Source organism: Leopardus geoffroyi, chromosome D2 (genome assembly GCF_018350155.1).
Source record: "Leopardus geoffroyi isolate Oge1 chromosome D2, O.geoffroyi_Oge1_pat1.0, whole genome shotgun sequence".
NCBI classification, from domain to species: domain Eukaryota; kingdom Metazoa; phylum Chordata; class Mammalia; order Carnivora; family Felidae; genus Leopardus; species Leopardus geoffroyi.
In genome coordinates this window covers 40,184,952-40,212,318 of record NC_059334.1, presented here as the reverse complement: position 1 = coordinate 40,212,318, position 27,367 = coordinate 40,184,952, and the positions used below count along the sequence as shown (strand labels likewise).

The 27,367-nt window shown below is 44.3% G+C and overlaps 1 protein-coding gene across 5 annotated transcripts; it reads left to right on the top strand.

Annotated features, from left to right (window-relative positions):
* Positions 1 to 101: 101 nt before the first annotated feature.
* On the top strand, positions 102 to 24,085 carry DYDC1 (DPY30 domain containing 1). 5 transcript variants are annotated; one of them, XM_045437842.1, is made up of 9 exons: positions 102 to 236; positions 388 to 461; positions 2,564 to 2,658; positions 3,221 to 3,383; positions 4,037 to 4,138; positions 10,572 to 10,664; positions 12,553 to 12,609; positions 13,261 to 13,365; positions 23,154 to 24,084. In XM_045437842.1, exons 4-9 carry the CDS (start codon positions 3,237 to 3,239, stop codon positions 23,196 to 23,198), a joined length of 549 nt encoding a protein of 182 aa, XP_045293798.1. In that variant the 5' UTR covers positions 102 to 236; positions 388 to 461; positions 2,564 to 2,658; positions 3,221 to 3,236; the 3' UTR covers positions 23,199 to 24,084. The 5 variants fall into 5 exon arrangements, with proteins under 5 accessions (XP_045293798.1, XP_045293802.1, XP_045293800.1 ...); XM_045437846.1 differs by lacking the exon at positions 23,154 to 24,084 and adding an exon at positions 15,799 to 15,899; XM_045437844.1 differs by lacking the exon at positions 388 to 461.
* The last annotated feature ends 3,282 nt before the right edge of the window (positions 24,086 to 27,367 follow it).

Here is a 27,367-nt window from a genome sequence, read left to right as displayed (position 1 = left end):
CGCGCCCCGCGCCCCGCGCCGGGGTCCCTTCCCCGCTGCAGCGCGCCTTCTCGCGTCCCGAGGCGCGCGCTCGTTGCCTAGCGACGGGAGATGCCTAGCGACTTTGAGCGCGCGGGCGCCGCCCAGGCCTATTGCTGGCGCTTGGCTGGGGTCCCGCGCGCGCGGTGGTTCGGGCCGTTGGACCTTGTGAGTAGTGTGGGGCTCAGGCGACGCCTGGGCTCCCCGAGCAGAGCGAGGTTAGTGCAGCGCCTGGGGGCGGCCGCCGTTGCTACCGCCTCCTCCTCCGCCTCTTACTTTCCCTCCCCTCCCCCTCAACCCCGCTGGCTGCACTGCGCCGCCGGGTGGAGAGAACTGGAAACTCTACCCGGGACCCTCCTTTCTCACTAGGCTGGCCGGCTTTGTCCTAAGCATGGGCAAAAGGACTTCTTTGTACTTCTTGTGACAACTTCTACGGGCTTGAGGTAGCTGTTTCTGTGGGAAAGAGCTTTCTTCTATTGCGCCGATGCGCCCGTTGGTGTATATGATAAGTAACATTCCTTGCAAGAACCTGTGTATGGGTATTGTCATTTCATGGACAGGAAACATGCCAAGCGAGGTAGCAGATGTTACCTGGGTTCTGCTAAGCCATGCCCATAGATCCGAGACTGACCCTCCATTGGGAGCCGCTCTTAGGCCAGAGGTTTCTTCCTTGGGGACATGGTTCCTTTCCCATGTATTTTCAGGAATCTGTTGCCTGTTTTGTGTTACTCCACTTCAGATGACATTGACCTGTCAATGTAGTTATTTTTGTCTTTAGAGTATATCCCACGGAAGAAGCACAGTGAAGATACCGTGTCTCAAACTCATCTGTAATACTGTCATTCTCTCTGTATGGTTAAGACACCCATGCCAGCTCGATAGGGAATTAGGCTCATTTGTGCCAGTTTTTAGAGTTTAAGTTTTTATGGCTGCACTTATGTACACATATACACATTCCTTTCTCCACTGCTGTTGTTAATGCAAAACATACTATATACAGTTTTTGCACCTTGCTTTTTTTTTTTCTCCCAGTGTCCTGGAGGTCACTCCCTATTTTAGAGACCTTCCTCATGTCTTTTATATGCACAGTAATTCATTGTGTTGCTGTATTTCGTCAGTCCCTTAATGAAGAAGTTTTGGATACGGTTGCAGTTTGACTATTCGAAATAACGGTGCAAAATAACTATGTGTATGTATCATCACTCCATATTTTTGCAAGATAGGATCCCCAGAAGTGAGACTGATAGTTCAAAGGGTAAATATCTGTTTAATTCTCTAGATATTGCTAAATTCCTCTCCATGGGGACTATACCATTTTGTACCCTCACCACCATCAAATGAGAGAGAAGAGGTGGGGCTTATGGATGAACCTCAGGAGGTTGTTGTTTCTGAAATTTTATGCGGAATATTAGGTGCATCTGTCCAGGGACAGGACCAGACATGCTGGCATTCTCTGCTCTATAATTGCTCGTGTCTGACATATAGGCACACGGTATATAAATATATACAATGTTTATATATTGACATATAGGCACACGGTGTATAAATATATACAATGTTTATATATTGACATATAGGCACACGGTATATAAATATATACAATGATTATATCTCATTAGATTCTCAGAAGAGACTGGACGCCGTGAGGGTAATTTGAGGGTGATTAGTTTTTTCAAAGCACCTGAGATGCAGTTGTTGCTACATTTCTTTCCTTCCCTTGTTCCCTCCTCCCTTCCTTCCTTCCTTCCTTCCTTCCTCCTTCGTTCCTTCTCTCTCTTTCTCTCTCTCTCTTCTCTCTTTTAAATCTGGTCTAAGATTGGGGCACCTGGGTGGCTCAGTCGGTTATGCATCTGACTTCGGCTCAGGTCATGATCTCACAGTTCGTGGGTTCAAGCCCCGCGTCGGGCTCTGTACTTAGAGCTCAGAGCCTGGAGCCTGCTTCCAATTCGGTGTCTCCCTCTCTCCCTCCCCTGCTCATGCTCTGTCTCTCTCTCAAAAAAAATTAAATCTGGTCTAAGATTATTCCTGTCCATCTTCATAAACTGAATAGACTGGGACATTATTGAGAGAATGGAGAAACTCGTTCACTTGCCTCCATGGGAAACCAGCGTGTCTGCCCTGTGATTAAAACACACTCCTTGAGGAGCTGGAGGAGTTTGTCTTCTAGAGGGAGGACGGACATGCACGTACACAGATGATTCTCAGGTTGTATGACAGGTGCTGTGTGAGTTGCTTGGAGAAGAATTTCTTTACGGTGCTTGGGAAGGCTCAGGGAATGAGAGATGACCTACATATTGCGGGTGAGGAGAGACATTTCCCAGCCTGGGAGATGGTGAGGAATCATTATGCACAACAGTCCTGGAGACTGAAGTGTGCAAGGTGTGACTGGCAGCATGGCAGAATGTTCAGTATAGTTAGAGCCCAGGATGTGCTGGTGGCAGAGGAGATGTCTGGAGGCGAGCGGGCGAAGAAATTGGGGCCAAAGCATGAGGAGCCTCTTATGCTATCCTTTGAAGGTTGAATTCTTTTTATTCTTTGTCCTTAGAGATTCATGGACTTCTGTGGTCTCTTGAGGTGGAGTATTGTGATGTTTTCTAAAACGGACCCCCATGGCTTGGGAGGAACATCTTAGTCATGAAGGTAATGGCTCTGGAATCAAGATTTGGGTATGAATCCCATCTCCACCATATGGACTTACACTCCTTGTGTCTGGGCTTCCTCATCCACACAGTGGGGATAAATAATACCGATTTTTTACCCATGTTGTGAGGATTAAGTGACACATGCATTGCTTGGCGTGTAGTCAGCTCCCAACGACAGTAACCCTTTTTCTTTTTTTGTCGTTGTTTGGTTGTTGTTGTTTAGTTTCTGTATCATTTATTTCTGCTTTAATCTTTATTATTTCCTTCCTTTTGCTGGTTGGGGGTTTTGTTTGTTGCTCTTCTCTGACTCCTGGACTCGAAAGCCCTTCAGGATTTTGAAAGCACATCTTAGTGTTAGTTGTAGTGACATCTGTGGAGGCTTTTTGGAAACTGTGAGAAGTTTCCCCAGAGCCAGCTTTTTTGTGTCATCCCTGACGGGGGGGAGGGGGGCGCCCATGACTGGTGACAGGATGTAACGCTTTGTTGGCCTCGCCGGACTCTACTTTTATTGTGCCTTACTGAACATTTCCTGCATTAATGCAAAAACATTTACCTTTTAGAGGTTAGGGGTGAGAAATGGAGTCGACATATCTTCAAAAGTGCCTCGGGACTTGTCTAACTCAAGGTCTTGCAGAAGTGGCGAGAATTCGCCCAGTGGATCCAGTAGAATATTTAGCATTGTGGATTTACAAATATAAGGAAAATGTGACCATGGAGCAGCTGGTAAGTGGGGACCTTCTTGGAGAAAATTAGAAGAGTGAGGGAGGCCCCAGTTGGTTGAGCGTCCGACTAGGTCACGATCTCCTGATTCCTGAGATCTAGCCCTGAGTCTGGTGGGCTCTGAGCTGACAGCGTGGAGCCTGCTTGGGATTCTCTCTCTCCCTCTCTCTCTCTGCCCCTCTCCTGCTCCTGCTCACATGCAGGAGCTGTGAGCTGTCTCTCAAAATAAGTAAATAAGCATTAAAAAAAAGTAGAAGAGTCAAATAATTGGTCCGATTTGCTTTTTTAAAAAGTTCAAGTGTTCTTCCTTTCTGTTTATAAATATAGCATGTTTATTATAGAACAACTTGGACAATATCAAAAACATAAAAAAATACCCAGAGAAGACCTCTTTCTTCTAGTCTTTTTTCTATACATTTTCTATACATTTGTAGTTTTTACATAATCGTGAACATACCCACTGTATAATTTTAATTTTATGCTCTTTGTTCAAATAAAACACACATCTCCCCAAATTGTTACACATTTTCCACACGGGTGAAGTAAAATTTGCTTACCCTTTCCCCATTGTTGGTGATTAACATGCCTTCAAGATTGTTTTCACAAATTGTTTTATCTCCACTTAGTCACTTGATATTGTTTTTGAACACTGCCAGAGACAGAAGGAAATGGCCAGCCTGGAGCGTGAGAGAGAACTGGCTTTGATAGAGCAGGAAATGATGGAGAGGCTCAAAGCAGAGGAGCTCCTGATTCAGCAGGTGAGACAAGCGTGGGGGTTCAGGGGTGACTGGAATTAGTGGGGTCAGCCTCAGTGTGGTGCGACCCAAATGGCGAAAAACTCCCCATCGCTAGTCAGTTAGGAATGGCTTTCTTCTATCTTCATGTTTCTGTGTTTCTGTATCTACGCCTTCTTTGCTAGAGAAGCAGCAGCAGCTGGGGTAGGAGGAAACCCAGGGAGTGTGTTCTCATGGAAGCCAAGGGGAGAGAGCGTCTCAGTGAGACCCGAGGAGTCGGTTGCTGGTTGAGTGAGAGCAAGACTGTGAAGTGCTCATTCAAGGCCACTGGTGACCTTGATAGGAGCAGTGTGTTGGGGAGGGGGGAGGATAACGGGGGAGACGGTGAGTGAAGGTAATGCTTTCAAGGAGATTTTCAAGGAGGGAGGCTGGGTTTATTTAGGAGCAGCAGGGAAGAGAGTGGTTGACGTTAAGAAATGGGGAGAGGATAGTCTGGGTACACGTGGGTGTATAGGTTTTGTGGCACAAAGTTGAAAGCAGTTTCTGAATGACTCTTTCTTTTTTTTTTTTTTTATTTTTAAAAATTTTTTTTTTTCCAACGTTTATTTATTTTTTTGGGACAGAGAGAGACAGAGCATGAACGGGGGAGGGGCAGAGAGAGAGGGAGACACAGAATCGGAAACAGGCTCCAGGCTCCGAGCCATCAGCCCAGAGCCTGACGCGGGGCTCGAACCCACGGACCGCGAGATCGTGACCTGGCTGAAGTCGGACGCTTAACCGACTGCGCCACCCAGGCGCCCCAGACTCTTTCTTCTTTATGAAGTAGAGACCATGATCATCTTCCAAGAATGGGGAGGTGAAGTGGGAGGTGTGGGAAGAGCGGCGAGGGTTTGAAATGGTGGCTTTGGAGGATGTTAGAGTTGATCAGGAAACTTAGCATTGCTTGGTGGCATGGAGTACCCTGTTAGAGTTAGAGACCAGGCGTTTACAATGTTGCCAGTTGGTTTGGTTTTATGATTATGGGTTTTCTCCACTTAGGCCAGATATTTGAGTGAAGATGTGGAAGGGGCAGACCCCTTGACTGAAGTAGGTTTGGGGTAACGGGATTAGGGAGCTGAAGATGTTGGTAAGAGAACGGTTTAAGGGATGAGTCCTGGAGTGTAAACAAGATAGGGAAACTTCCAGAGTGGCTTCTGGACCAATTTAATTTATGAGGAGCCTCTGAACTAAATTTAGGTTATCCCTACCATTCTACCACGTAGTACTTGACTCTAGAGTCTCAAGTCACAGCTACACATTTGCGAAAGGGAAAGAAGCCCGTGATTTGGGTGTGTGGATAAGAAGGAGAGTATAGACATGGCAAATAGTTTCTCTGCCTAAACTCTCATACCTGATACTTGGGTAGAACATTCTAGGCACCTTAGACAGATATGGCTATTGAAAACTTCACTGCTTCCGAATCTTCTTTTTATCTAATCATTTGGCTAATTCCTATCAGGAGGTGGCAAAGCATTGAGTTGGATGTCAAACGATCATCCAAATGGGTGAGTGTCTGCTGTAGTTGCCCCAACTTTTGAGAAGCTGCCCTTGTTCTTCAGCTTCTACAACCAGTGTCTGCCCCCTTCTATCAGAATAAGGAGAACCTCTCAGCAGTTCTCCTTCCCCAAGGCAGTTACGTCACAAATGTAGAGGCACTTAACGTTCTTTGACTCATCCACTTTGTCTTACTTAGATCCAAGTTGGCAATACTAGAAATCAAGCACTCCTCTCGCGGTATCCTGTTGACCAGCGTGAAGTGATCCGCTGTGCATTGAACCCTGAGCATTGTATGGGGAATGGAAGATAACAGTAATAGTCTCCAGAAGATTTTATGACCAGTTAAAGAAATAGCTTGGTGGGCAGAAATAGATGAGACGAGGAAAGGGGGCACGTGGGTCGGGAGGAGGGAGCACCAGAGAAGAGGTTGGGAGAGAGTGAGACCGAGATGCAAAGAAACATAGAGGCGCTCGGAGTCCATTGGATCAAGTGAGGGACTCTGGTCACTTCCCTGCTCTCACAATTAGTGCTACTGATTTTTAAGCACTCTCCAGTAAACCCCGGGCCCTTGTGAACTGGGAAGTATTTTTACTGCCATTTTCTACTTAAGAGCTTACTGAGGAGGTATAAAAGTGGTCTGTCTCTTTGTTTGTTTTGTTTTTTGAATACCTTTTCTAATGGTTTTACTCATGTGTGAAGAAGGGAATTAGGTTTTGAAATTTTCCCGAAAATGTTACACTGGTTCTGATGACCAATGTGGTTGGTATTTGCCAAGTACATTTTGCATTGTTGTTGAGAGATTAGTTATCTCACTTCCTCTGCGAATATCTGCAAGTGGATTGAGTGATGTGTTCTTGCACTTCGGCTACCTACCCCATCACTTTTATCCTAGTGTGCATGATACAAAATTACCAAGAAATTCCCTTCAACGACCTTTCGTAAATAAATATTAACTCCTGTTTATTATCTCTTTATTTGTCAAAATGTATTATTTTTAAAAGATGTGTTTTAAAAGCATAGCTTTAAAGTGCTCTTGGGGCGCCTGGGTGGCTCATTCGGTTAGGCGTCTGACTTCGGCTGAAGTCATGATCTCGCGGTCCGTGAGTTCGAGCCCCGCATCGGGCTCTGTGCTGACAGCTCAGGGCCTGGAGCCTGTTTCAGATTCTGTGTCTCCCTCTCTCTCTGACCCTCTCCCGTTCATGCTCTGTCTCTGTCTCAAAAATAAATAAATGTTAAAAAGAATTTTAAAGTGCTCTTAATGGGATATGTATGTATTATGGAGTATTATGTAGACATAGCAAGAGAGAACAAATTTCCACAAATGTTGTGTCAATGAAATAAAATAAAAAAAAAAATTGAATGCAAAATATAACTTTCTTTTTGGAATCCGGCTTACTACTTGGAAGACTTAAATTATTTTTTAAAGATAATATTTCACTTAGTTGGAGTTCAGAGTTAATGTTCCTTATCATCAAAATTGATTGAAAATATTTATCTGTGAATGCTGATCTGTAATGAGATTTTAGTATTCCATCTTTGAAAATAGCTTAGAGATGCTTCCTGCCAAATACTGATTATCAGTCCATGTGCATATATTTTTGACCATATTTATCTCCTGGAATGCATTTGTAGAATTCTGTTAGATTTTTATCTTGTTTTGCCTTTTGGCATGTTATTACCTTGTAGATTAATCACTTCCAATTGAAGGTTGGTAAAAGCTTCTCAATCACACAGTTAAATGGATTTGGGGATATGGAAATTTAATTTGCACTTAAATCAAGGCCAAAAAAAAAAAAAAAACCCAACAAAACTCTGGATCTATAGTTTGAGATTGGGAAATATACCTGCTGCAGATTTGTGTGGGGATGGGGGTCTAGTTTCTTGTTTTAGATTTGGCCTGCATGGGAAGTGAATGAGGCAGCTTGACATGGTGATTCAAACATTAGGTGTTGTTGAAATGTCTGTCCTACAGGGCTAAATTTTTACATGTTAGTGCTGTCTCACCTTGTATGTTTAGTTTGAATCGATTTAAAAACATTATTAGGTCTGTAGCAAAAGCTTATTTCCAAAGCCATTTACAGTTTGATAATAGTGACTGAACATGATTCTTCTCATTCAGAAAAATTTCAATCTTGGTCCTGAGCCCCCAAATTCACACTAAACTGTTACCGTGTTTTCATTTCATGATACATGGCCAGTATAGAAAATTCAAATTTCGGCTTCACGGTGAAGCCGTGGAACTGCTGTGTGGTAGGGCAAGCCTAGATTTATTTGGTTTCCGTTCCTGACACAAATTCACAGAACTGATGATGGGCACGCTCGTAAGGGTGAAGGAAAGGTGCTGCTGGTCCCGCTGGCTCAAGAGCACGTGACGCTTCCTGCAGAGCACCTGCTGGTGGGCAATACGGCCACGACTCATAGGCTCTCCACGCTGTGTTTTCACAAGCTTGGTAAACGTGTCCAACTGAGCCTCTTTCCGTTCACCATTGGTCGTAACACATCTTAGCAAGTTTCGCTGCTGGTTGTACTGAATTAGTGTTTCTCGACTTCTTTGAAAATATTCTTGCCTGTAGTTGTCCCATGGAGACTGTTCATAGAGGCTGATCTTTCAGTCACTTCAGACTCAGGCCTGGGGCCCCTGGGTGGCTCAGTCGGTTGAGCGTCTTACTCTTGGTTCCAGCTCGGGTCGTGATCCCAGGGTCGTGGGATCAAGCCCGAGTGAGGCTCTGCGCTGAGCATGGAGCCTGCTGAAGATTCTCTCTCTCTCTCTCTCTCTCTCTCCCTCTCCCCTGTCTCTCTCTCCAAAAAACAAAACAAAACAAAAACCCTCAGCCTTGATTCCAGTAAACAGTAACCCCTGAGCAGTGTTGGGAACATTAGTCTACCCGTCAGGAGCCAAGGAAAATCGCTCAAAATAATTCGCCTTGTTTTTAATTGCCTGTTGATGTTGCTCTCAAAGCCATCAACTCTTTGAGCAACTGTTTCACCAAAATCTTAATGTAAGTCCCCCCCCACACCCCACCCCCTGCCCCCAGGACACTGAAATCAAAACACGTCATTAAATCATCATTGATAAGTGAGCGTCTTTGCTTTGCTAACAAAGGAACCACTTGGGAACTTGCTTCCATTGCAGTCTCATTTCTATTTTTAATTTTTTGTGAAGAAATCCTGTGATGAAGTAATTCTGCTTAAATTTTCTAATACTTCTGACCTTTGTTTTCATGTGGGCTGAGAATATTGTGATGACACGTGCTCAGTCTGGTAGTATTGCATTCTTTTTTTTTTTTTTTTTTTACAAAATGTGCCCTTTTATTTTACTCTTTAAAATTTACATCCAAATTAGTTAGCATATAGTGCAACAATGACTTCAGGAGTAGATTCCTTAGTGCCCCTTACGCATTTAGCCCATCCCCCCCTCCCACACACCTTCCAGTAACCCTCTGTTTGTTCTCCATATTTATGAGTCTCTTATGCTTTGTCCCCTCCCTGCTTTTATATTATTTTTGCTTCCCTTCCCTTATGTTCATCTGTTCTGTCTCTTGAAGTCCTCATATGAGTGAAGTCATACGATATTTGTCTTTCTCTGACTGACTAATTTCACTTAGCATGATACCCTCCAGTTCCATCCACGTAGTCGCAGATGGCAAGATTTCATTCTTTTTGATTGCCGAGTAATATTCCATTCTATAGATATACCACATCTTCTTTATCCATTCATTCATTGATGGACATTTGGGCTCCTTCTGTACTTTGGCTATTGTTGACAGTGCTGCTATAAACATGGGGGTGTGTGCGTCCCTTCGAAACAGCACACCTGTATCCCTTGGATAAATGCCTAGTAGTGTAATTGCTGGGTCGTAGGGTAGTTCTATTTTTAGTTTTTTGAGGAACCTCCATACTGTTTTCCAGAGTGGCTGCACCAGCTTGCATTCCTAGTATTGCATTCTTTTAATAAAGTATCATTGCTTCGTAAACACCATACTTTGCCATTTAATTTGATAATAAAATACTCCACTCTCCACTGTATCTTCAAAGAGCAACATTCCAAATCCACATCTTTTCTTGTTTTGACATGATGGGTGTGCACTGTTTTAAAAAATGTCATGGTGTGGTGATACCATGCCACTCCAAGAACTGTTGAGATAAAATGGCATGACCGTGATTTGTAGTGTGCTGAGCAGAGCAGAAAATGATGAGAGTACCACCTATGGTCCCTGTTGCAACTACCCAACCGCCGTTCTGCAAAACCAGTCACAGACAATAAGCAAGCAAATGAACCTGGCAGTGTTTCAACAAAACTTTTGTTTATAGGCACCGAAATTTGAATTTTCTGTAATTTCCATGTGTTGCGAAATATTATTCTTTCAGTATTTTTCAGCCATTTAAAACTGTAAAACCTTTCTTAGCTCATGGACTGTACAATACAGGACTGGGTTCACATGTGGCCCACAGAATTTAGTTTGCTGACCCTATTCTAGTGTGGCATGTCTGTTGAGTTGGAACCAAATATGCTGTTGATTATCTGTGGTTTCAGATAATATACTTAAGGTTTTCTCATCCACTCTTCTGTAACCAAGGTTTGGCTATTTGAAGACCTATCTATGGATGAAGAGATTTTATCTGAAAAAAAGTACGACAATCTCATTTGTTGCTCTAAGAAGAACAGAGAAAATAACATGATTTTGTGCAGATTGTTCTTTTCTGCAAATTAGCAATTAAGGAAGCTTCCTTTTTTATGTTAGACTTCAGGAAATATTTGTAAAAGCTAAAGTATTAGGCGGCTGTGATCATTTATTCTCGTAAGCGTCTGAAATTTACGTAGGTATAAACTTAATTATCCTGGGACATTTCAGAGTGATTAGAGTTAATTCCTGGCAATTGATCTGACTTTAACATGACTTATTTATTTCTGAATATTCAGCAACAGCTGGCATTCCAGCTGGAGTTGGAAATGCAAGAAAAAGAGAGACAAAGAGTAGAAGAACTACACAGAGCTCAGGAACAATTAGAGAAGGTAATTTGAAGTTTTATACCTGCCCGCTTTATTTAAAACCTCTTAGAACCCTCAAACTGTTTCTTCCAGCTGTTATAACGTGGGATTCATAGACGTGCTACACATTAGCTGTGTGACTGACACAAGTCTTATAACCTTGTTAGTCTCCTTTTGCCTTTTTGAAAAATAAGAATAACAGGATATCACTAGCAGTATCTTACTGGTTTGTCATGAGAATCAGCAAGACTGTATATGTGAAACTGCTTTGTGAGCAGTAGAGTTCTCTCTTGGGGATGTTAGCAACATTTTAGTCAAGGCACAGTTGTCCTTGACTATGGTAGCTGATGTTGAAGGTTAAGTTCTTTGTAACGTTGAGGGCGTTCTGATCTCTGAGTCGCATATTTCTTCCTCGTGTTAGATGTGTTATCAACAATATTTTTACGTTTCAAAATATTTTTATATGGCTGTTTCATGTCTTTCATTCAATTACGCAGGGACTTATGTTAAAAAGTCTGTTTCGGGGCGCCTGGGTGGCTCAGTTGGTTGGGCGTCTGACTTCAGCTCAGGTCATGATCTCACAGTTCGTGAGTTCCAGCCCCGTGTCGGGCTCTGTGCTTACAGCTCGGAACCTGGAGCCTGCTTGGGATTCTGTGTCTCCCTCTCTCTCTGCCCCTCCCCTGCTCATGCTCTGTCTCTGTCTCAAAAATAAATAAAAAACATTAAAAAAATAATTAAAAAAAAAAGTCTGTTTCCATTGACTGTCTGTATAATGTCAGACCTCTAATTTGGCCAATGTTCCCTGGGATCCAAAATGTGTGTGTCACATAGACCAAACTTCTGAAGGACTGAGTTATACCTTTCAACTGGATATTTTATATTCTATGTTTATAACCAGGCTCGATTTACTCCACAATTAAAATGAAAAATAGAAGTAGGTTTCATTGAATATGCCTATTCATGGCTTAGATGAGAGCATCATTATTTAGAGCACTTTTTTGAAAGGTGTAAGAATGGATTGAAATCAAAAATGAGATTCTTAAAAAGATAAATTAAGGGGACCTGGTGGCTTAGTCAGTTAAGTGTCAGGCACTTGATCTCAGCTCTCAGGGCTGTGAGTTCAAGCTCCTCATTGGGCTACGTGTTGGGCATGGAGCCTACTTAAAAAAATAAAATACTAAGATAAAACACAAACAAAAAAGATAAACTCAAAACCCTATACATAGTCTGAAAACACACGTAGTTAACAAAAACACAGACGCTGATGTTATCTCAGTCTGAATGTTGGAGGGCACGTGGTTATACATGCATGTGCACACACACACATAAATACATGGGGACGTTGGGGCGCCTGGGTGGCTCAGTCGGTTGAGCGGCCGACTTCGGTTCAGGTCATGATCTCGCTGTCCGTGAGTTCAAGCCCCGCGTCGGGCTCTGTGCTGACAGCTCAGAGCCTGGAGCCTGTTTCCCCTCCCCCGTTCGTGCTCTGTCTCTCTCTGTCTCAAAAATAAATAAACGTTAAAAAAAATTTTTTAAATACATGGGGACGTATATCCCCTTTCTCTCTGGTGAGGATTCAGTGATGTCAAATGGAAGGAAAGTTTTTGTTTTGTCACTTGTCACCCTGACTAATAATTTGGCTTTCAGTTTAATGTCTCAGATCATTTCATTTTTTAAAGAGTCGTGTTCAATTATAAATAAAACATGGTTTTCTATTAGTGTCAAGTGTTAAATGAGACTGTGAGCTGCAGTTTTGTACTAAATGTATTCAGGTCACCCTTTTAAAAGTGATGACATGTTTGCTGTTAAACTGATCATAGAACTATGTAAAAATAAACCTTCTTGAACATTAAACATGGAATCAAAATGGAAAGTATATTCAAATATTTTTCTTCATTTTTATATGTTGTAGGAGATGGGAATGAATATAGAAAACATACCTACGAGTGAAGATAGTTCACATTCAGAGGTGAGAAGGAAACATTATTCTGTGTCACGTGAAATGAATGAGTGTCCTGGGGGGCAAAGCTTAACTTTGATGCATTAGGAGCTAAACTTTTTAATAAGGAAATTATCAAACTTGATAGTCCAAGTATGTGTTCTAGTAACAACAGTTCACAAGTACAGTGTTCTTTAGAGCAAAATCTCAAAATGGATAAAAATTGGACTTTTGGTTTGCGTTTGTATTTATTTTTTTTAAATCTAATTTATTGTCAAATTGGCTAACATACAGTGTGTGCAGTGTGCTTTTGGTTTTGGGGGTAGATTCCCATGATTTATGTCTTACATACAACACCCAGTGCTCATCCCAACAAGTGCCCTCCTCAATGCCCATCACCCATTTTTAAAAACCAGAATGTCATGAGATATTTATTGACCATATGTTTACTTCCAATGATACATGTTAATTTTCTGTATTAAATTAAATTTCTTAAATTTAAGTAAGTTTTAGCATTTATCTCTAGAATTCTCTCTCCATTAACAGGTGTTGGTTCATTCCATTAATTAATGACACTGAATTTGGATGTTGTAATTCAGAAATCTCCTACCAAAATCAAAGAAAATTAACATATTCACTTTGAACTCATCTAATATTAGAAATGAATTTTAATGATTGTAGGCTATAACACCAGACTCAGGCAAAACGCTAGCTGAAATTAGCGATCGATACGGGGCACCTAACCTGAGCAGAGTGGAAGAACTTGATGAGCCAATGCTATCTGATGTAAGTATCCTTAAGAAAGTGTTTTGTGAAAAACAGTTCTGTTTGTTTGTTTTGTTTTACTCTGGGAAAGCCTAGTGCCTGTGAGGCCTGGATTGGATAGCAAATGGGCCCTTACTGTCATAGAAAGAAACCAGTTCCCCGAGTGCTGACCATATTCCCAATTGGCCTTCTGCCCTTTCGTGGACCTGTGCTGCTGGCCACCAGGGGCAGGCTGGGTGCAGGTCTGGCTCCTTGCAAATGTGTCAGCACTGATGGGAAAGTAGCTGGAAGCTGGAGCTGAGGTCATGGTGTGCCATATGCAGAGGGTGATGTATATATATTTTGGAGTTAGGCTTTGAAAATCTCAAAATCTCTTCAAGATATATATTTAAAATCATTTGGTGAAATACATAATCTTTAAGTTAAATGTTGGGGGCCAGCTTATTGTTTCTCAGGAGCAAACACTAGAAGGAAATAAATATCCTAATGAAAGTGCATGCTTTTACAGTATATAAGTACCCATGCTTGTTTAATAAACACATGGTGTTTTCTAGGTACCAGGCATTGTGCCTGATGTTGTTGTGAATAAAACAGTTTTTGTTTTTTGTTTTTTTTTTTTTTACCTTGTCTAGGGGGGAAATAGGCGATTGGATAAGCAATTGATAGTCATTGTTAGATGGAACAAGTGGTTTATTGCCCAGAGCAACAGGCTTTGAGAATGAACAAGGGAGCTATTAATCTAAGCCAGACCTGCGGGTATAGACCAGGACTGTCCTGGCAGAGGATGTATTTAGTGACCTAACCATGTGCACTGACAAAATGGGACAGCCAGCCCAGCGGAGGAGCCCTGTCAGGGAAGGCTTCCTGAAGGAAGTTGGTGACTGATTGCTGGGGGTGCGAGGGGGAGGATGTGAGAGTACAAGACAGCTAGAGACCTGACAGGGGAGAGTTGGGGGTGTGAGGCAGGGAGGAGGAGAGACCACGCAGGGGAGGGAACAGGAACCAGGCTGTGAAAGGCCTGGTAATTTGTGCCCAGATGCCGTAGATTTTATCCTAAAGGCAATGGAGGCTGATGCTATCAGCACTGCATTTTAGAAAAGCTCTCTGGCAGCAGCATGGAGGGGAGGATGGAGAGAGAGAGGTGAGGACACCCATTAGGAGGCTAATGCAGTAATCGAGAGAGAGATGGCATTGGTGGCCTATTCACAAGGGGGAACCGGAAGGGCTTGGTGCTAATCAGTTAGTAGAGATGTTCCATTAATTGTCTGCTGTGTTTTGGGACCACGCAGGGAGGTAGCGAAGACAAATGCACAGAACAGATGGGGCTCCTGCCCTCAGGGCGGGGGTGGGGGGTGCAGCGTGGGCCAAGGGCACCTAAGAGGACAGACCTAGCCTGGATGAGTCTTCCTGAGGAAATGAAACTTAAGGGGTTAGTCTGAGCTCAGCCCAGCAGACAGGGAGAGCAAGACACTCCCACAGAACGGAATGGCCCAGCTCAGACGCTGGCTGGGTTGTGCGGAGCTTGGAGATGGTGCAACTCCAAGCTGGAGAAGTGGCTAATGGCCACATCACACTGTGCTCTGTATGGCAAGTGCAGTGGGATTCACTGAAAGGGTTTATGTGAGGACTGGAGCTGTGGCTTTAGAGGGGAGAGAGAGGATTTGAGTGGGTACGCGTGGAAAAGAGAGACCACTTAGGAGGTTTTATAATTATCCAGATGCAGGATGACCAGGGCTAGGATCAGGGTGTAGACAGCAGAGATGGGGAGAACCCAGTGGATTTGATATTGGCTGGGAGGATAAGGGACAGAAGAAAGTCAAGGTGATGCCCAGGTTTCTGCCATGGGCAACCAACCGGACTTAGAGCTTAGCCATTTGTTGAGGTGAGGAACGTAAAGAGGAAGTAGGTTTTGTGAAAACGATGGCTTCCGTTGTGGACATGTTGAGTCTCAGGTGACCCTGAGATACGCAGATGTAAGTGGCCAAAGACCAGTTGATGTGCGGCACAGGTTCAGAGGACAAGAGAGATGTCCAGGCAGGAGATAGGAACGTAGCAGTCATCGGCATATGAGCTAGGTGAAGCTAGGAGAGGGAGTCGGGTACCTAGGAGAATGTGCAGAATGTGCAGGACGGGGCTCAGGCACATCCATTACACGTTCCATCATTTAAGGGGTGGGCACAGGAGGAGGACCCCTACAAGAATGATAGGGATAACAGTAAGAAAGGGGGGAGGGGAGCAAGAGAAGGAGAAGAAAGGATGGGTTGATAAACACTGTGCTTGAGAACACCGTTGTTATCATGCTGAGTTTGGATCTTACTTGAACTAATTCGAAAACTATCGAAAAGCTTCATTTACATAGTCACATAGAATTGACCCCACCTCTGATTTCTTTGGCTTGTACCTTTTCACAATTCTGATTGTATTAAAGTATATTTACTTTTATTCTGCTTTTAGGTTGCATTAAACATTGATCAAGATTTGTAAGATCAACCAACCAAAGAGCAATACATTTTTCTGCTTGTTTCAAGTTTCAAAACATGAGGTTCCCAACTGTATTTTTTTCCTCCAAACCTGAACTCTGCTTTTTTTTTTTTTTTCTCTAAAGACAGCTTTATAAATGGGCTTTCAAGGGTAGCCTTAACAGGTTGTTTTGGATTCTCCGATGCAACTGGTTGTTTGTAGGATTCCTCAGAGAGCAAGAGAGTTTGCCCAAGCAACCGGAAGGCGCAAATGGGAGATGAGCTGAAAAGACTGTGTGCGTGTGTGTGTGTGTGTGTGTGTGTGTGTGTGTGCGAGCGCGCGCGTGTGAGAACAAGATTGCCCGAGGTGAAGGTTACGGTCTGTGAAGAGTGAAAGGGGCTGCCACTGTGCAGGACTTGGGAGTGTTCGACATGCCTTAGATCTGAGCTCCCCACTGGAAGTGGACTGTGAGGATTTCTCCAGTTTGCTCGGTAGCGATACTTTGTAGGACCATTAATCCACGCTTACTGATAGGGCTGGATGGGGAAGGATGCCAAGTTCTGGGGTACCAAGACCCCAGATTTGGGGTACCAAGATTTCTTCTGGATCAACCAGTGTGGGCAGACATCCGGGTGATGCTGTTGGAGAGACGCTCTCGCTGGACACAGGCCATGCAGGGGGCTTCCTTGGGTGGGCGCTGGGTGGTCCATGGGCCCTGACTGCTCTCCTGGCCCCTTGGAAGTTTCACACCCAACCTTGAACTTTAGGGAGAACTTTGCTTCTTTTTTAAAATTCTTCCAAATCTAAGTCTTTATTCTGAATCCTTTCTGTTATTTAAGGAAGGGTATAGGCATGGAAACATAAATGCCAGGAAGAGGATTCTTAAGTAAAATTTTAGGGGCTCCCTGGTGGCTCAGTAAGTTAAGCATCCGACTTTAGCTCAGGTCATGATCTCGTGGTTTGTGAGTTCAAGCCCCAGTGTTGGACTCTGTGCAGACAGCTCAGAGCCTGGAGCCTGCTTCAGCCTCTCTCTGCCTGCCCCCCCCCCCTTGCACTCTGTCTCTCTCTCTCAAATATAAATAAACATTAAAACAATTATATAAAAAATAAATTAATTAAAAATTTAAAAGATCTGCTTTTGGTCATCATATATCTTTCCTGAGGCAATGAGAACAGAACAGCCTAGTTGCTTAAATGGGAAGAGAGAAAGGGGGGGAAATAATGGGGAAAGCACTGGTTTCATTAAAAAGAAATGTTATCTCGTATCAGTTCTGTATATTCTTTAGAAAGAAGTCCCAGGTACCCTGGAGAGATGGTTTCCGGGTCAGTTGGGCCACCAGGCACTGTGTCCCCAGCATGGATGACCTGTCTCAGTCTGCCAGGCAGGTGTCTAAGGCAGCGAGGGAGCACGTGTCCCCCCGCCCCCCAGCCTGGGCCTGTGAGGGCACCCTCGTGGAGGGCTGGGGGTGGAAGGGCGGGCTCAGGGGGCCCTTGGGCTCAGCGCAGCCCAGGCAGTCTGGTGCTGGGGCTTGACAGCAAGAGTCTGTGAGTGCCCGCTAGTCGCGGGGTGAATCACTGTGGCTCTGGGACACAGGGTAGCCCTCTTGGAAGCATCCCCAGCCAGATCTGGGCATAAGAGGGAGGAGGTAGAACGGGGTGAAAAAGGAGATGACGCTTTTTCTCTCAACCTTCTTCTACGCTGAGTAATTTTGGATGAGATGTGAATTCTATCTTCTTGGGTGTTGGATATTTTTATCCCTGTAAATATTTGTGAGCTTTGTTTCTGGATGCCATTAAGGTACTCGGGAATAATTTGATCCTTTCTGGTCTTGCTTTCAAGAAGCTTTGTTAGGTGGGACCAGAGAAGAGTTGAGTCTAGGGCAAGTTTTCTCCCACCATTAAGGCCACACACTCTAGGGACACTGCCCCATGTTGAGTGAATTATGAGAACTGTCACTTTGGCTGTGGAAAGAGACACTATCTTCATTGTATTTTTAGACCACTTTACTGAGGTATGGTTGACAGAAAGGTAACTTATTCCCAGCTCTCTTTGAGAGAGCTCGTGTGCCCTCCAGTCATCTGAGAGTTTCTTTCCTTGGCTTCTTATCACTTCTTCCTCCCCATGCATTTATTACTCAGCTGAAGACTCAGGGGGACCCTCTGGAGGTACCCCTGGACTCCGGGCTCGGAGACCACTGGGCTTCACCCACAAGGCAGAGCGCTGATGCGGTTGCAGGGAACACTGTTTCCCGTTCCTCAGAGGTCTTTGTCCTCTGTTGCCTCAGGTTCACTGTCCCAACAGCTGTTGTTTCGCACCGAACGGTGCTGGTTTTTCGTCACTTCACAGGTGAGGGCAAGGCCTGTCTCTGTCAGTCCACCTTCGCCTGAAACCAGAGTTCAGATGCCACAGACTTTTTCTCATGAAAACCCCTGGTCCTTTGCTTCTTCAACTTGCCTACTTTGGCGAAATTTAATGTGGTTACTTTCTGAGAAGAATTTAGGGGGTTTGGGAAGTATCGAATGACTTGTGTCTCTTAACCTGCTTGGAACCAGGCCGAAAGGGCCAAGCGGGAATCAAGGAATCAACTTTACAGATGCTAAAAGGCCACCAGAGAGTGCAGGACACCAGGCCAAAGCTGAGTATCCTGTTCCTCCTGGCTAGTTTGAAGAGAAGCCGCTGGAGAATGATAGTTCTCTCTGTGTCAGCTGAAGAGCCCGCCCGATCTGCTTCTCACGTGGAGGACCGAAGCACGGTGGGGCTGTGGCCGGTCCTGATCCCCGAGGCCTTCAGGAGCGAGAGCTCGAGAGGCCAGGTTGAGCGTGGGGCCTTTACCCAGACCCATTCACCCATCTCCGGAAAGAAGGAAGAGAAGAGGGTGCAGAAATTGCCTGGCTCCCTGTTCTGCCACACGCTTCTCTCCTGGGAAATGACACTTCTCAGTATTATTTTGCCTGACGTAAGTGACCAAAAACCCTGACTTGGAAACAGGCTGACACCCTTGATGCAAGTGGCTTAATGGATCAAATGATCTCTTGTCTCCCACGAGAAGTCCAGAGAATGGGCAGGCCGCAGACGCGATGGGTCAGGGCTCCAGCACCCTCTCTCTTGGCTCTGCCTTTCTGGTCTCCACCGGTCTCATCCTTGGGCTCTTCCCAGTGTGGCTGCCGTCAATAATTCCAGGTGCTATATTCAGCCATGACAGCATCTCATGGAAGAAGAGGGGAGAGTCCTCCTGGTGTTTTTATGTATATTCCTAGAAACTCCCCGGCAGACTTGCCTTTCTGTCTCACTGATTATGATTGCATTCTACATTTACTCTCTCCAATTTCATTCACAAGGAAGATAAGGAATCATTACACTGTCGTCTTACTGATTCATTGGTTTATAGATTCATTTATTTTCAATCTATGTCAAAGGGTCGTAAGTAGTCACCAGGGTGGCATAAGTGTGGCCCCTAGAGAACCAAATCTAAGTGCCATCTCTGCAGTTAACATGAACCTGAGAATGAGCGCCTCTAAAATTTTGCTATGGGGGAACTCTGATTGCCTTGCCCTCCTCCTGGCCCTGCCATTTACTATGGGGAATAAGAATAGGGCATGACCTCTGCCCTACAGCACTTTTGGGTCAAGTACAGCTTGTGTGCACATATAATAGGAACTAAGTACCTGGTGCAAATAGAAGCTAAGAATTTAGGGGAGTGAGATTGGAGCAAGCTTCATGAAAGAGAGGACATTTCCAAAGGAACCTTAAAGGAGAGGTAAGTTTTCAGTGGGTGAAATTCATGGCAATGTGAAGGAAACTGGGCCAAAGACAGATGGGCAGGAACCTGACCGGGGAGGGTCTGAACAGCAGCCTCCAAAGTCTGCACTTGACAGCAGGGAGGGATGTGTGGAAAGACCCAGGATGGCCTTTGAGGACTTTCCACAGTTTCCTTTCAGGATGTGGAAGTGAAATTCGGATCGGGTGGCTAAGGGCACGGATATTGGTAAGGAAAGGAAAAAGACTGAGGTGATCTTCTGGAGAAGTTTGGTGACGAAGAGAGAGCGACTGGAGAATGTAGCAGGATTGAGCAGGGATGCTCTCCTTGGAAATGAGGCTTTGCTTGTACTCTGGCAATAGGAAACGGGAAAGTTGGTGAGCCCAGAAGTAGAGACTGAAGGTGTGGCTCAGGAGGGTAGGAGCAGGGATCCAGGAGTACTAAGTGTGGGTCAAAACTGACAAGAGGGAGGAGAGCACTTCTGAAATTATGTTTTCCCTCCAGGAGGGGGAAAATGTAGACAGAGACATTTTAAGTGAAGGGGATGAACATTTGAGGGTAGTGGAGCAGCACACACAGTCTAGGATTCTCTACTTCTGATCCTTTTGGTAAAGAAGGAGAGAAGGGCAGAGGCTGGTCAGGTACATGAGTGAGGATGCATTTAAAACATGTGCTGGGCGGGGGGGGGGGGGGCGCCTGGGTGGCTCAGTCGGTTAAGCATCCAACTTCAGCTCAGGTCATGATCTCGCGGTCCGTGGGTTCGAGCCCCGCGTCGGGCTCTGTGCTGACAGCTCAGAGCCTGGAGCCTGTTTCAGATTCTGTGTCTCCCTCTTTCTCTGACCCTCCCCTGTTCATGCTCTCTCTCTGTCTCAAAAATAAATAAATGTTAAAAAAAATTAAAAAAAAAAAACGTGCTGGGGACTATCGACAATAGCCAAATTGTGGAAACAGCCCAAATGTCCATCAACTGATGAATGGATAAAGATGTGGTGTGTGTGTATATATATATATAAAGGAATATTACTCAGCTATCAAAAAAAGTGACATCTTGCCATTTGCAACAACATGGATGGAACTAGAGTGTATTTAATGCTAAGCAAAATAAGTCAGAGAAATATAAATATCGTATGATTTCATTCATATGGGGAATTAAGAAACAAAGCAGGTGAACATAGGGGAAGGGAAGCAAAAATAAGATAAAAACAGAGAGGGAGACAAACCATAAGAGACTTAAATACAGAGAACAAACTGAGGGTTGCTGGTGGGGTGTTGGGTGGAGAGATGGATGATGGGCATTAAGGAGGGCACTTGGGGGATGAGCACTGGATGTTATATGTAAGTGATGAATCACTACATTGTATTCCTGAAATCATTATAACCCTATATGTTAACTAACTTGGATTTCAATTTAAGTAAAAAGGAAGAAAGAGAAATGAATAAACAGCATGAAGTGAGGAAGTGGGTACAGATTTATGAAAAAGATTCTCTAATGTGCGTTAAAATCATTTGGATGGAGTGGTGAAGCTATTAAAATATAAACATTTCTGGGTCTCAGTCTTAGAAGTTCTAACTTAGTTTTAGCAAAAACCAGAAATGTGCATTTTAAAGAGCATCCCAGTTTTAATAAAGGCTGGACTATATTTAAAAAATTGGCAATGAAAAAGAGGAAAGGTAATGGAGGAGAAGCCTTTTGGCTGGGGGGTGGGGGGCAAACACCTTGTAATTTTAAACTTGCTTCCCCTAGAAAGCTTCTTCCCTGTGGCAATAACGTGTCACCCAGCCAATACAAAGACCAGCCTACTTCATAGTTGTGCTTTTCGTTGTAAATTGTATAATTGCCTTTTGGTATCATTGCCTTTTGGGCGTCTTGACCTAATATATCCTAGGGCCTGATGACCCTTGGATAAACTGAAAGTTGATATTTTAGCCTTTAATGAGTATCTATTGTTTAATGCTTAAAAAAAAAATAAATTAAAAAAAATAATAAATACATAAAACATCTGCCGGGGGAATGGACCACAGAATGATTGTTGGACAACTCTTTGGGCCCAATGGAAGTTCATTCAGTCAAAAAACACTTGATAGGGGCGCCTGGGGGGCTCAGTCAGCTAAGCGTCTGACTTTGGCTCAACTCATGATCTCGCGGTCCGTGTGTTCGAGCCCCGTGTCGGCCTCTGTGCCGAGAGCTCAGAGCCTGGAGCCTGCTTTGGATTCTGTGTCTCCCAATCTCTTTCTGCCCCTCCGCCCCTCTCAAAAATAAATAAACATTAAAAAAATAAATAAAAAAGCACTCAATAGATGCTTACTCTCTGCCTCAGTTTCCGCGTCTGGGTAATAAGTAATAGTGCCTGCCTCTTAGTATTGCTCTGAAGATGAAGTGACTCAATTCATGTGAAGTTTTCATAGGGGTGCCTAGCCCTTAGTAAGCACTCAACAGGTAGTGAAGTTGCTGCTGCTGCTGTCTTACCTGCCAGGTACTGTGCTAGGTAAGTGGAGTCTGCATTAGAGCTCTTCAGTCCTATTCCCCAGTGCCCCATAAGAAACTCAATGGTAGAACAGCATCCATGGGTAATGGAGGCACACTAGAATTGAGGATTGGCAGACTGTCACAAGACCGGCGGGATCTGAAGTCAAGTGCGAGCAGCAGTGGAGTGTGTGGCTACCATGTTCACCATTAGCTGGGTGTCAGCACTTGGCTCTAGGCCAGAGGTAAGTGGCATTGTTCAAAGCAGATTCCCAGCCAGGGAATGGTGGTGATGGGGGGGGGGGGGGGGCGGTGCTCAAGGTAGGCGAGGAGACAAGAAGGGGCATAACTCATGGGAAGCTTCTGCAAGAGTTTGGCCCAGCCAAGCAGTCAGGGTTTAGGAAGGCTGTGGCCCTTACAAAGAACTTGACCATAAATTAGGAACAGGGTCAATGCCCATTGTCCAGCTTTGATCCCAACTGGAAGGACTGGGGCAAGACAGAAGGGGGCTTGTGACTGGGTGGGAAGGCTTGAAATTGGTGGAGAGGGGAGAGGACTAACAGGGAGCACTTCTTAATGCCAGAGGCTCTATCAGGAGTTCGTGGGACTGTGGGTATGAGCTTGTGTTTGAATGTGTGGAGGAATGAAGTTTCAGAAAGTAACTACGCAGAGTTGTTCACTAATGAGCCTTGGAGCTGGCCTTGCTGCCCCATGCGGTTTGACAGAACTACTGAATGTGTGTGGGATACTAAGAGCGTTAGAAAATAGCCTTGTCTAAAATAGAGTTGACTCTAGTTTCTTAGTAGCTTTTTCCCTTCCTCACTTCTTCAGCACTAGGTAGCTTTGTTACCAACCAAGTGCCCAATCTAGAAGGTGGGAGTCATCCTTGACCCTCCGTGCTTCTTATACTTCGAGCCCAATACAGGGAGCCTGATACCGACTCCTTTTTCTCTCATGTTCCACAGCCACAGGTGATCGGTGTCTTAGCCAAAATATAAGAGATCAGCTTGTATAACACATTGTTCAGAGTCCTGTGCCAGCTACCTCCAGATTAAAGATTGTAAGGGCTTATCCCAATTGCAATCAATGGCCATTCACCCTTTATCTAATTCTTCTCATTTCCACAGATCCCTCTGAGCTGGCTTCCCTCTGAGGACTGTGCTAGTTTCTGAGAACACAAACCAGTGTGAGAGGCGGTCAGTACCATTGAAACGCACTTTTCCAGATGGCGGGCAAAGGCACAAGCAAGCATATAAATCAGGACACAAGCTCCAAAGGGCCAGTTTGGTAGGTAGTGCCATTAACTTTTTACATGGAGAGACGCCACCTAGAGCTGCATGGAAGTGAAAGACTCAGAGCAAATGACACCCACACAAGAACAAAGGTGCAGAATTGATGGTGGGTGGGCAGGAGGAACATGTGAGCAGAGCAGTGAAGATGGGAATACCCTCAGGAAGCTTGAAGAATACTAGGTCTGGGCAGGGGTCTGGGGGAGGGAGGTTGAGCAACGTCAGGTCTGGACCAGGTTGTGAAGCACATTACATCCCAAGCTAAGAAGTTTAAACCGTGTCTGCTGACAACGGGAGTGGAAATGAGATCTGCACGTGGACAAACTTCACTGGGAATGAGGGATGAGGATGTGGCCCTCTGTCACAGGGAGAAGTTTTAAGAGGTTTTAAAGGATGGTATTTAGGCTGCTGTTGTCCTAGTCTAGGCCTGAGGTAATGAGGGTCTGAGCCTGGGTCGTGGCAGTGGAAATCTACTCCATGAACATTTGTCTTGGGTTGACCACGCACGCGCCAAGAACTGAACTAGGTTCTTATGGGGAACATGAATGTGAGCGATTGATGGTCCCTCCTCCCGTCCCTCACAGGGAGAAAGTGAGTGATGGGTCTGACACATTCCAGAGGTGGACTTGGAAGCTGATTGAATGGACGTGGAGGGCACAGGAAAAACCTGGGTCTGGAACCTCGACAGGGCCATTGAGGGCTCGGGGAGATGAGGCGGGGGCACTGGTGTGAGGTAGGGATGGACACCTGGCCAGCTGGGTGTGTAGCTTGGAGCTCCTCTCTGCTGCTCTCCCTGACCCAGGGAGTGGGGTGGCAGGGCAGGGTGGGGGCGGGGGGGGGGGGCTTGTGTGGGAGACACCGGAAGTGACATAATTGACGTTTTTTTAGGAGACCAGAGTCTGAGCCCCATGAGTAATGTATATAAGACAATACCATATTCCAAAGTGTCATTAAAGATACTCAGGGGCACCTGGGTGGCTCAGTCAGTTAAGCGTCCGACTTTGGCTCAGGTCATGATCTCACGGTTGTTGAGTTTGAGCCCCGTGTTGGGCTCTGTGCTGACAGCTCAAGAGTCTGGAGCCTGCTTCGGATTCTGTGTCTCCCTTTCTCTCTGTTGCTCGCTCGCTCTCTCTCTCTCTCAAAAATAAAGATTAAAAAAAAATTTTTTTTTAATATTCAAATGTGGTCCACTAAGAACACAAATCAAAAGAAACAGCACAAGCTTTAAAAATTTTGTGAAAGGTTAATTAAACCAAGAATTCAGGTATCTGTGGTATGTTGAATCCAGTTTGTTTCTAAACGTGTATTAGATTGTAACCTTCTGCTGCCACTAGGTGTCACAAAGATTCAGTTTTTAAAAGCTCTACCTCTTGAGGCTGAGGCTTTACAAGATTTCTCTTTGTACAGAGATAAGGTTTTCTAGTATTCACAAATATAATGAACTTCAAATCTTAAAATCAGTATGATGAGATACTTTGAATATGCACAAGAGCACACACATTAATATAAGCCATATGTTTTACCCCAACTCAGGTTTAACAAATATTAACCCTCCACCCTATTTGACAGCTTAAAAAAAAAATCTTACAGTTGATGTTCTGTTTGTCCTCCTGTATCCCATCCCTCTCGTATCTTGCCCACAGATAACCACTATCGTAATAAGATCAGCAGGCGTACTTTCCAGACATACATCCCTGATGTCTTCATACAAGGGTTTGTGTATTTCTCAAAAGACAATGTAGATTTTTGGGTGAGATTTTAACTTAGTGTTATGTGGTGTCCTGCTGTAGGTGCCATTCTGCAACTTGTTTTTTCTCGTTCAGCATTATATTTTCAAGATTTATCCCTGCTGATTCATGTAGATCTCATTAATTTTAACTGCTCTATAATGTCCCATAGTACCTACTCTTCTTTTTTTTTTTTTTAATTTTTTTTTTCAACGTTTATTTATTTTTGGGACAGAGAGAGACAGAGCATGAACGGCGGAGGGGCAGAGAGAGAGGGAGACACAGAATCGGAAACAGGCTCCAGGCTCTGAGCCATCAGCCCAGAGCCTGACGCGGGGCTCGAACTCACGGACCGCGAGATCGTGACCTGGCTGAAGTCGGACGCTCAACCGACTGCGCCACCCAGGCGCCCCTAGTACCTACTCTTCTATTGGCCACTGTTTACACTGTTTTAAATGCTTCATTTTTTATACGTTCATCCTTGTACACATCTCTTTGTGCAAACGTGTACATTTGAGGAAACCTGGATTGCCTTCACAGTGTCCCTTAACTTTCAATGACACTCTGTCCCAGTAAGGCCAAGATCTGTCAGACCACCTTTGTAGACGATATATCCAGAACCATGACCCCAGTATTCTAGCAATGTCCTGTTGAAACATGTGGGAGCTGAGGTGTGAGTTTCTCTGGGGCAGCGGTTCTGAACTTGGGCATGGGCCGCAATGTGCTGGAGGGCTTGCTTCTTAAAATGCACCCCCAGGAAGGAAGGCAGTCTTGGGCTGGGACTAGGGAATTCCATTTTTCTTTCTTTCTTTCTTTCTTTCTTTCTTTCTTTCTTTCTTTCTTTCTTTCTTTCTCTTTCTCTCTTTCTTTCTTCCTGTTTTGTTTTTTATTATTTTATTATTTTATTTTTTAATTTTAATTTTATTTTTTAAATTTACATCCAAATTGGTTAGCATATAATGCAACACTGATTTCAGGAGTAGATTCCTTAGTGCCCCTTACCCATTTAGCCCATCCCTCCTCCCACAACCCCTCCAGTAACCCTCAGTTTGTTCTCCATATTTATGCGTCTCTTCTGTTTTGTCCCCCTCCCTGTTTTTATATTATTTTTTTTCCGTTCCCTTATGTTCATCTGTTTTTTTCTCTTAAAGTCCTCATATGAGCAAAGTCATATGATTTTTGTCTTTCTCTGACTAATTTCACTTCGCATAATACCCTCCAGTTCCATCCACGTAGTTGTAAATGGCAAGATTTCATTCTTTTTGATTGCCGAGTAATACTCCATTGTAGATATATGCCACATCTTCTTTATCCATTCATCCATTGGTGGACATTTGGGCTCTTTCCATACTTTGGCTATTGTGGATAATGGTGCTGCTATAAACACGGGGGTGCATGTGTCCCTTCGAAACAGCACACCTGTATCCCTTGGATAAATGCCTAGTAGTGCAATTGCTGGGTCGTAGGCTAGTTCTATTTCTAGTTTTTTGAGGAACCTCCATACTGTTGTCCAGAGTGGCTGCACCAGCTTGTGTTCCCATAGAGAATTCCATTTCTAACCAGCTCCCCAGCAGTGCAGCTGCCAGCAATCATACATTGGAAAACATGCTCTGACGTAGCCACGGCCAGCCTGTGCTCTGCCCGGCACCCACTTTCCAGCCACTAGACAAAGCTAGATTGCTTTCCAAAGGGGTCACGTGGGTTTCCTAGGTCCTCCTATTGGCAGGGCACAGGCGTTCCTAGTGTGCCATTTCCTTTCCAGTAGTGGGTAATGTTGCACTGGATATTTTTGCCCATCACAGATGTCTAATGCGGTGGCTTCTTGGAGGGTTAATTTGCATTTCCCCTGATTAGTAGCGAAGTTACAAATCTTTTTGTGTGCCTTGGACAATGGGTTTGCTCTTCTGGGAATTGTGTGTTTGTGTTATTTGCTTACATTTGCTATCGATTTGCTTGTCTCCTTTCTTATTGACTTTCTTTGTCCATTATATGTGTTGGGAAATCTCCCAGGTGGTGGGTTGTCTTTTAACTTGGTTTATGGTGTTTATTGTTGGGCAAAAATGTTAAGTTTTGTTTCAGTTAAATGTACCCTTTTTTTTTCCCATTTACGCCTTGTGCTTTTTAAAACTGTCTTAACGAATTCATGAAACGTTATTAGTTGTCAGTCTGATTTAAAGATTATCTTTATAACAATGATTTCACGTCTTTTAGAGTTCTCAAATTAATTGCTTTCAAGTATAGTCAATAATCAAACTGACAATTTAAACATCAGGTAAAGCATGGGGTCCCTGGCTGGTCCAGTCAGTGGAGTGTATGACTCAGTCT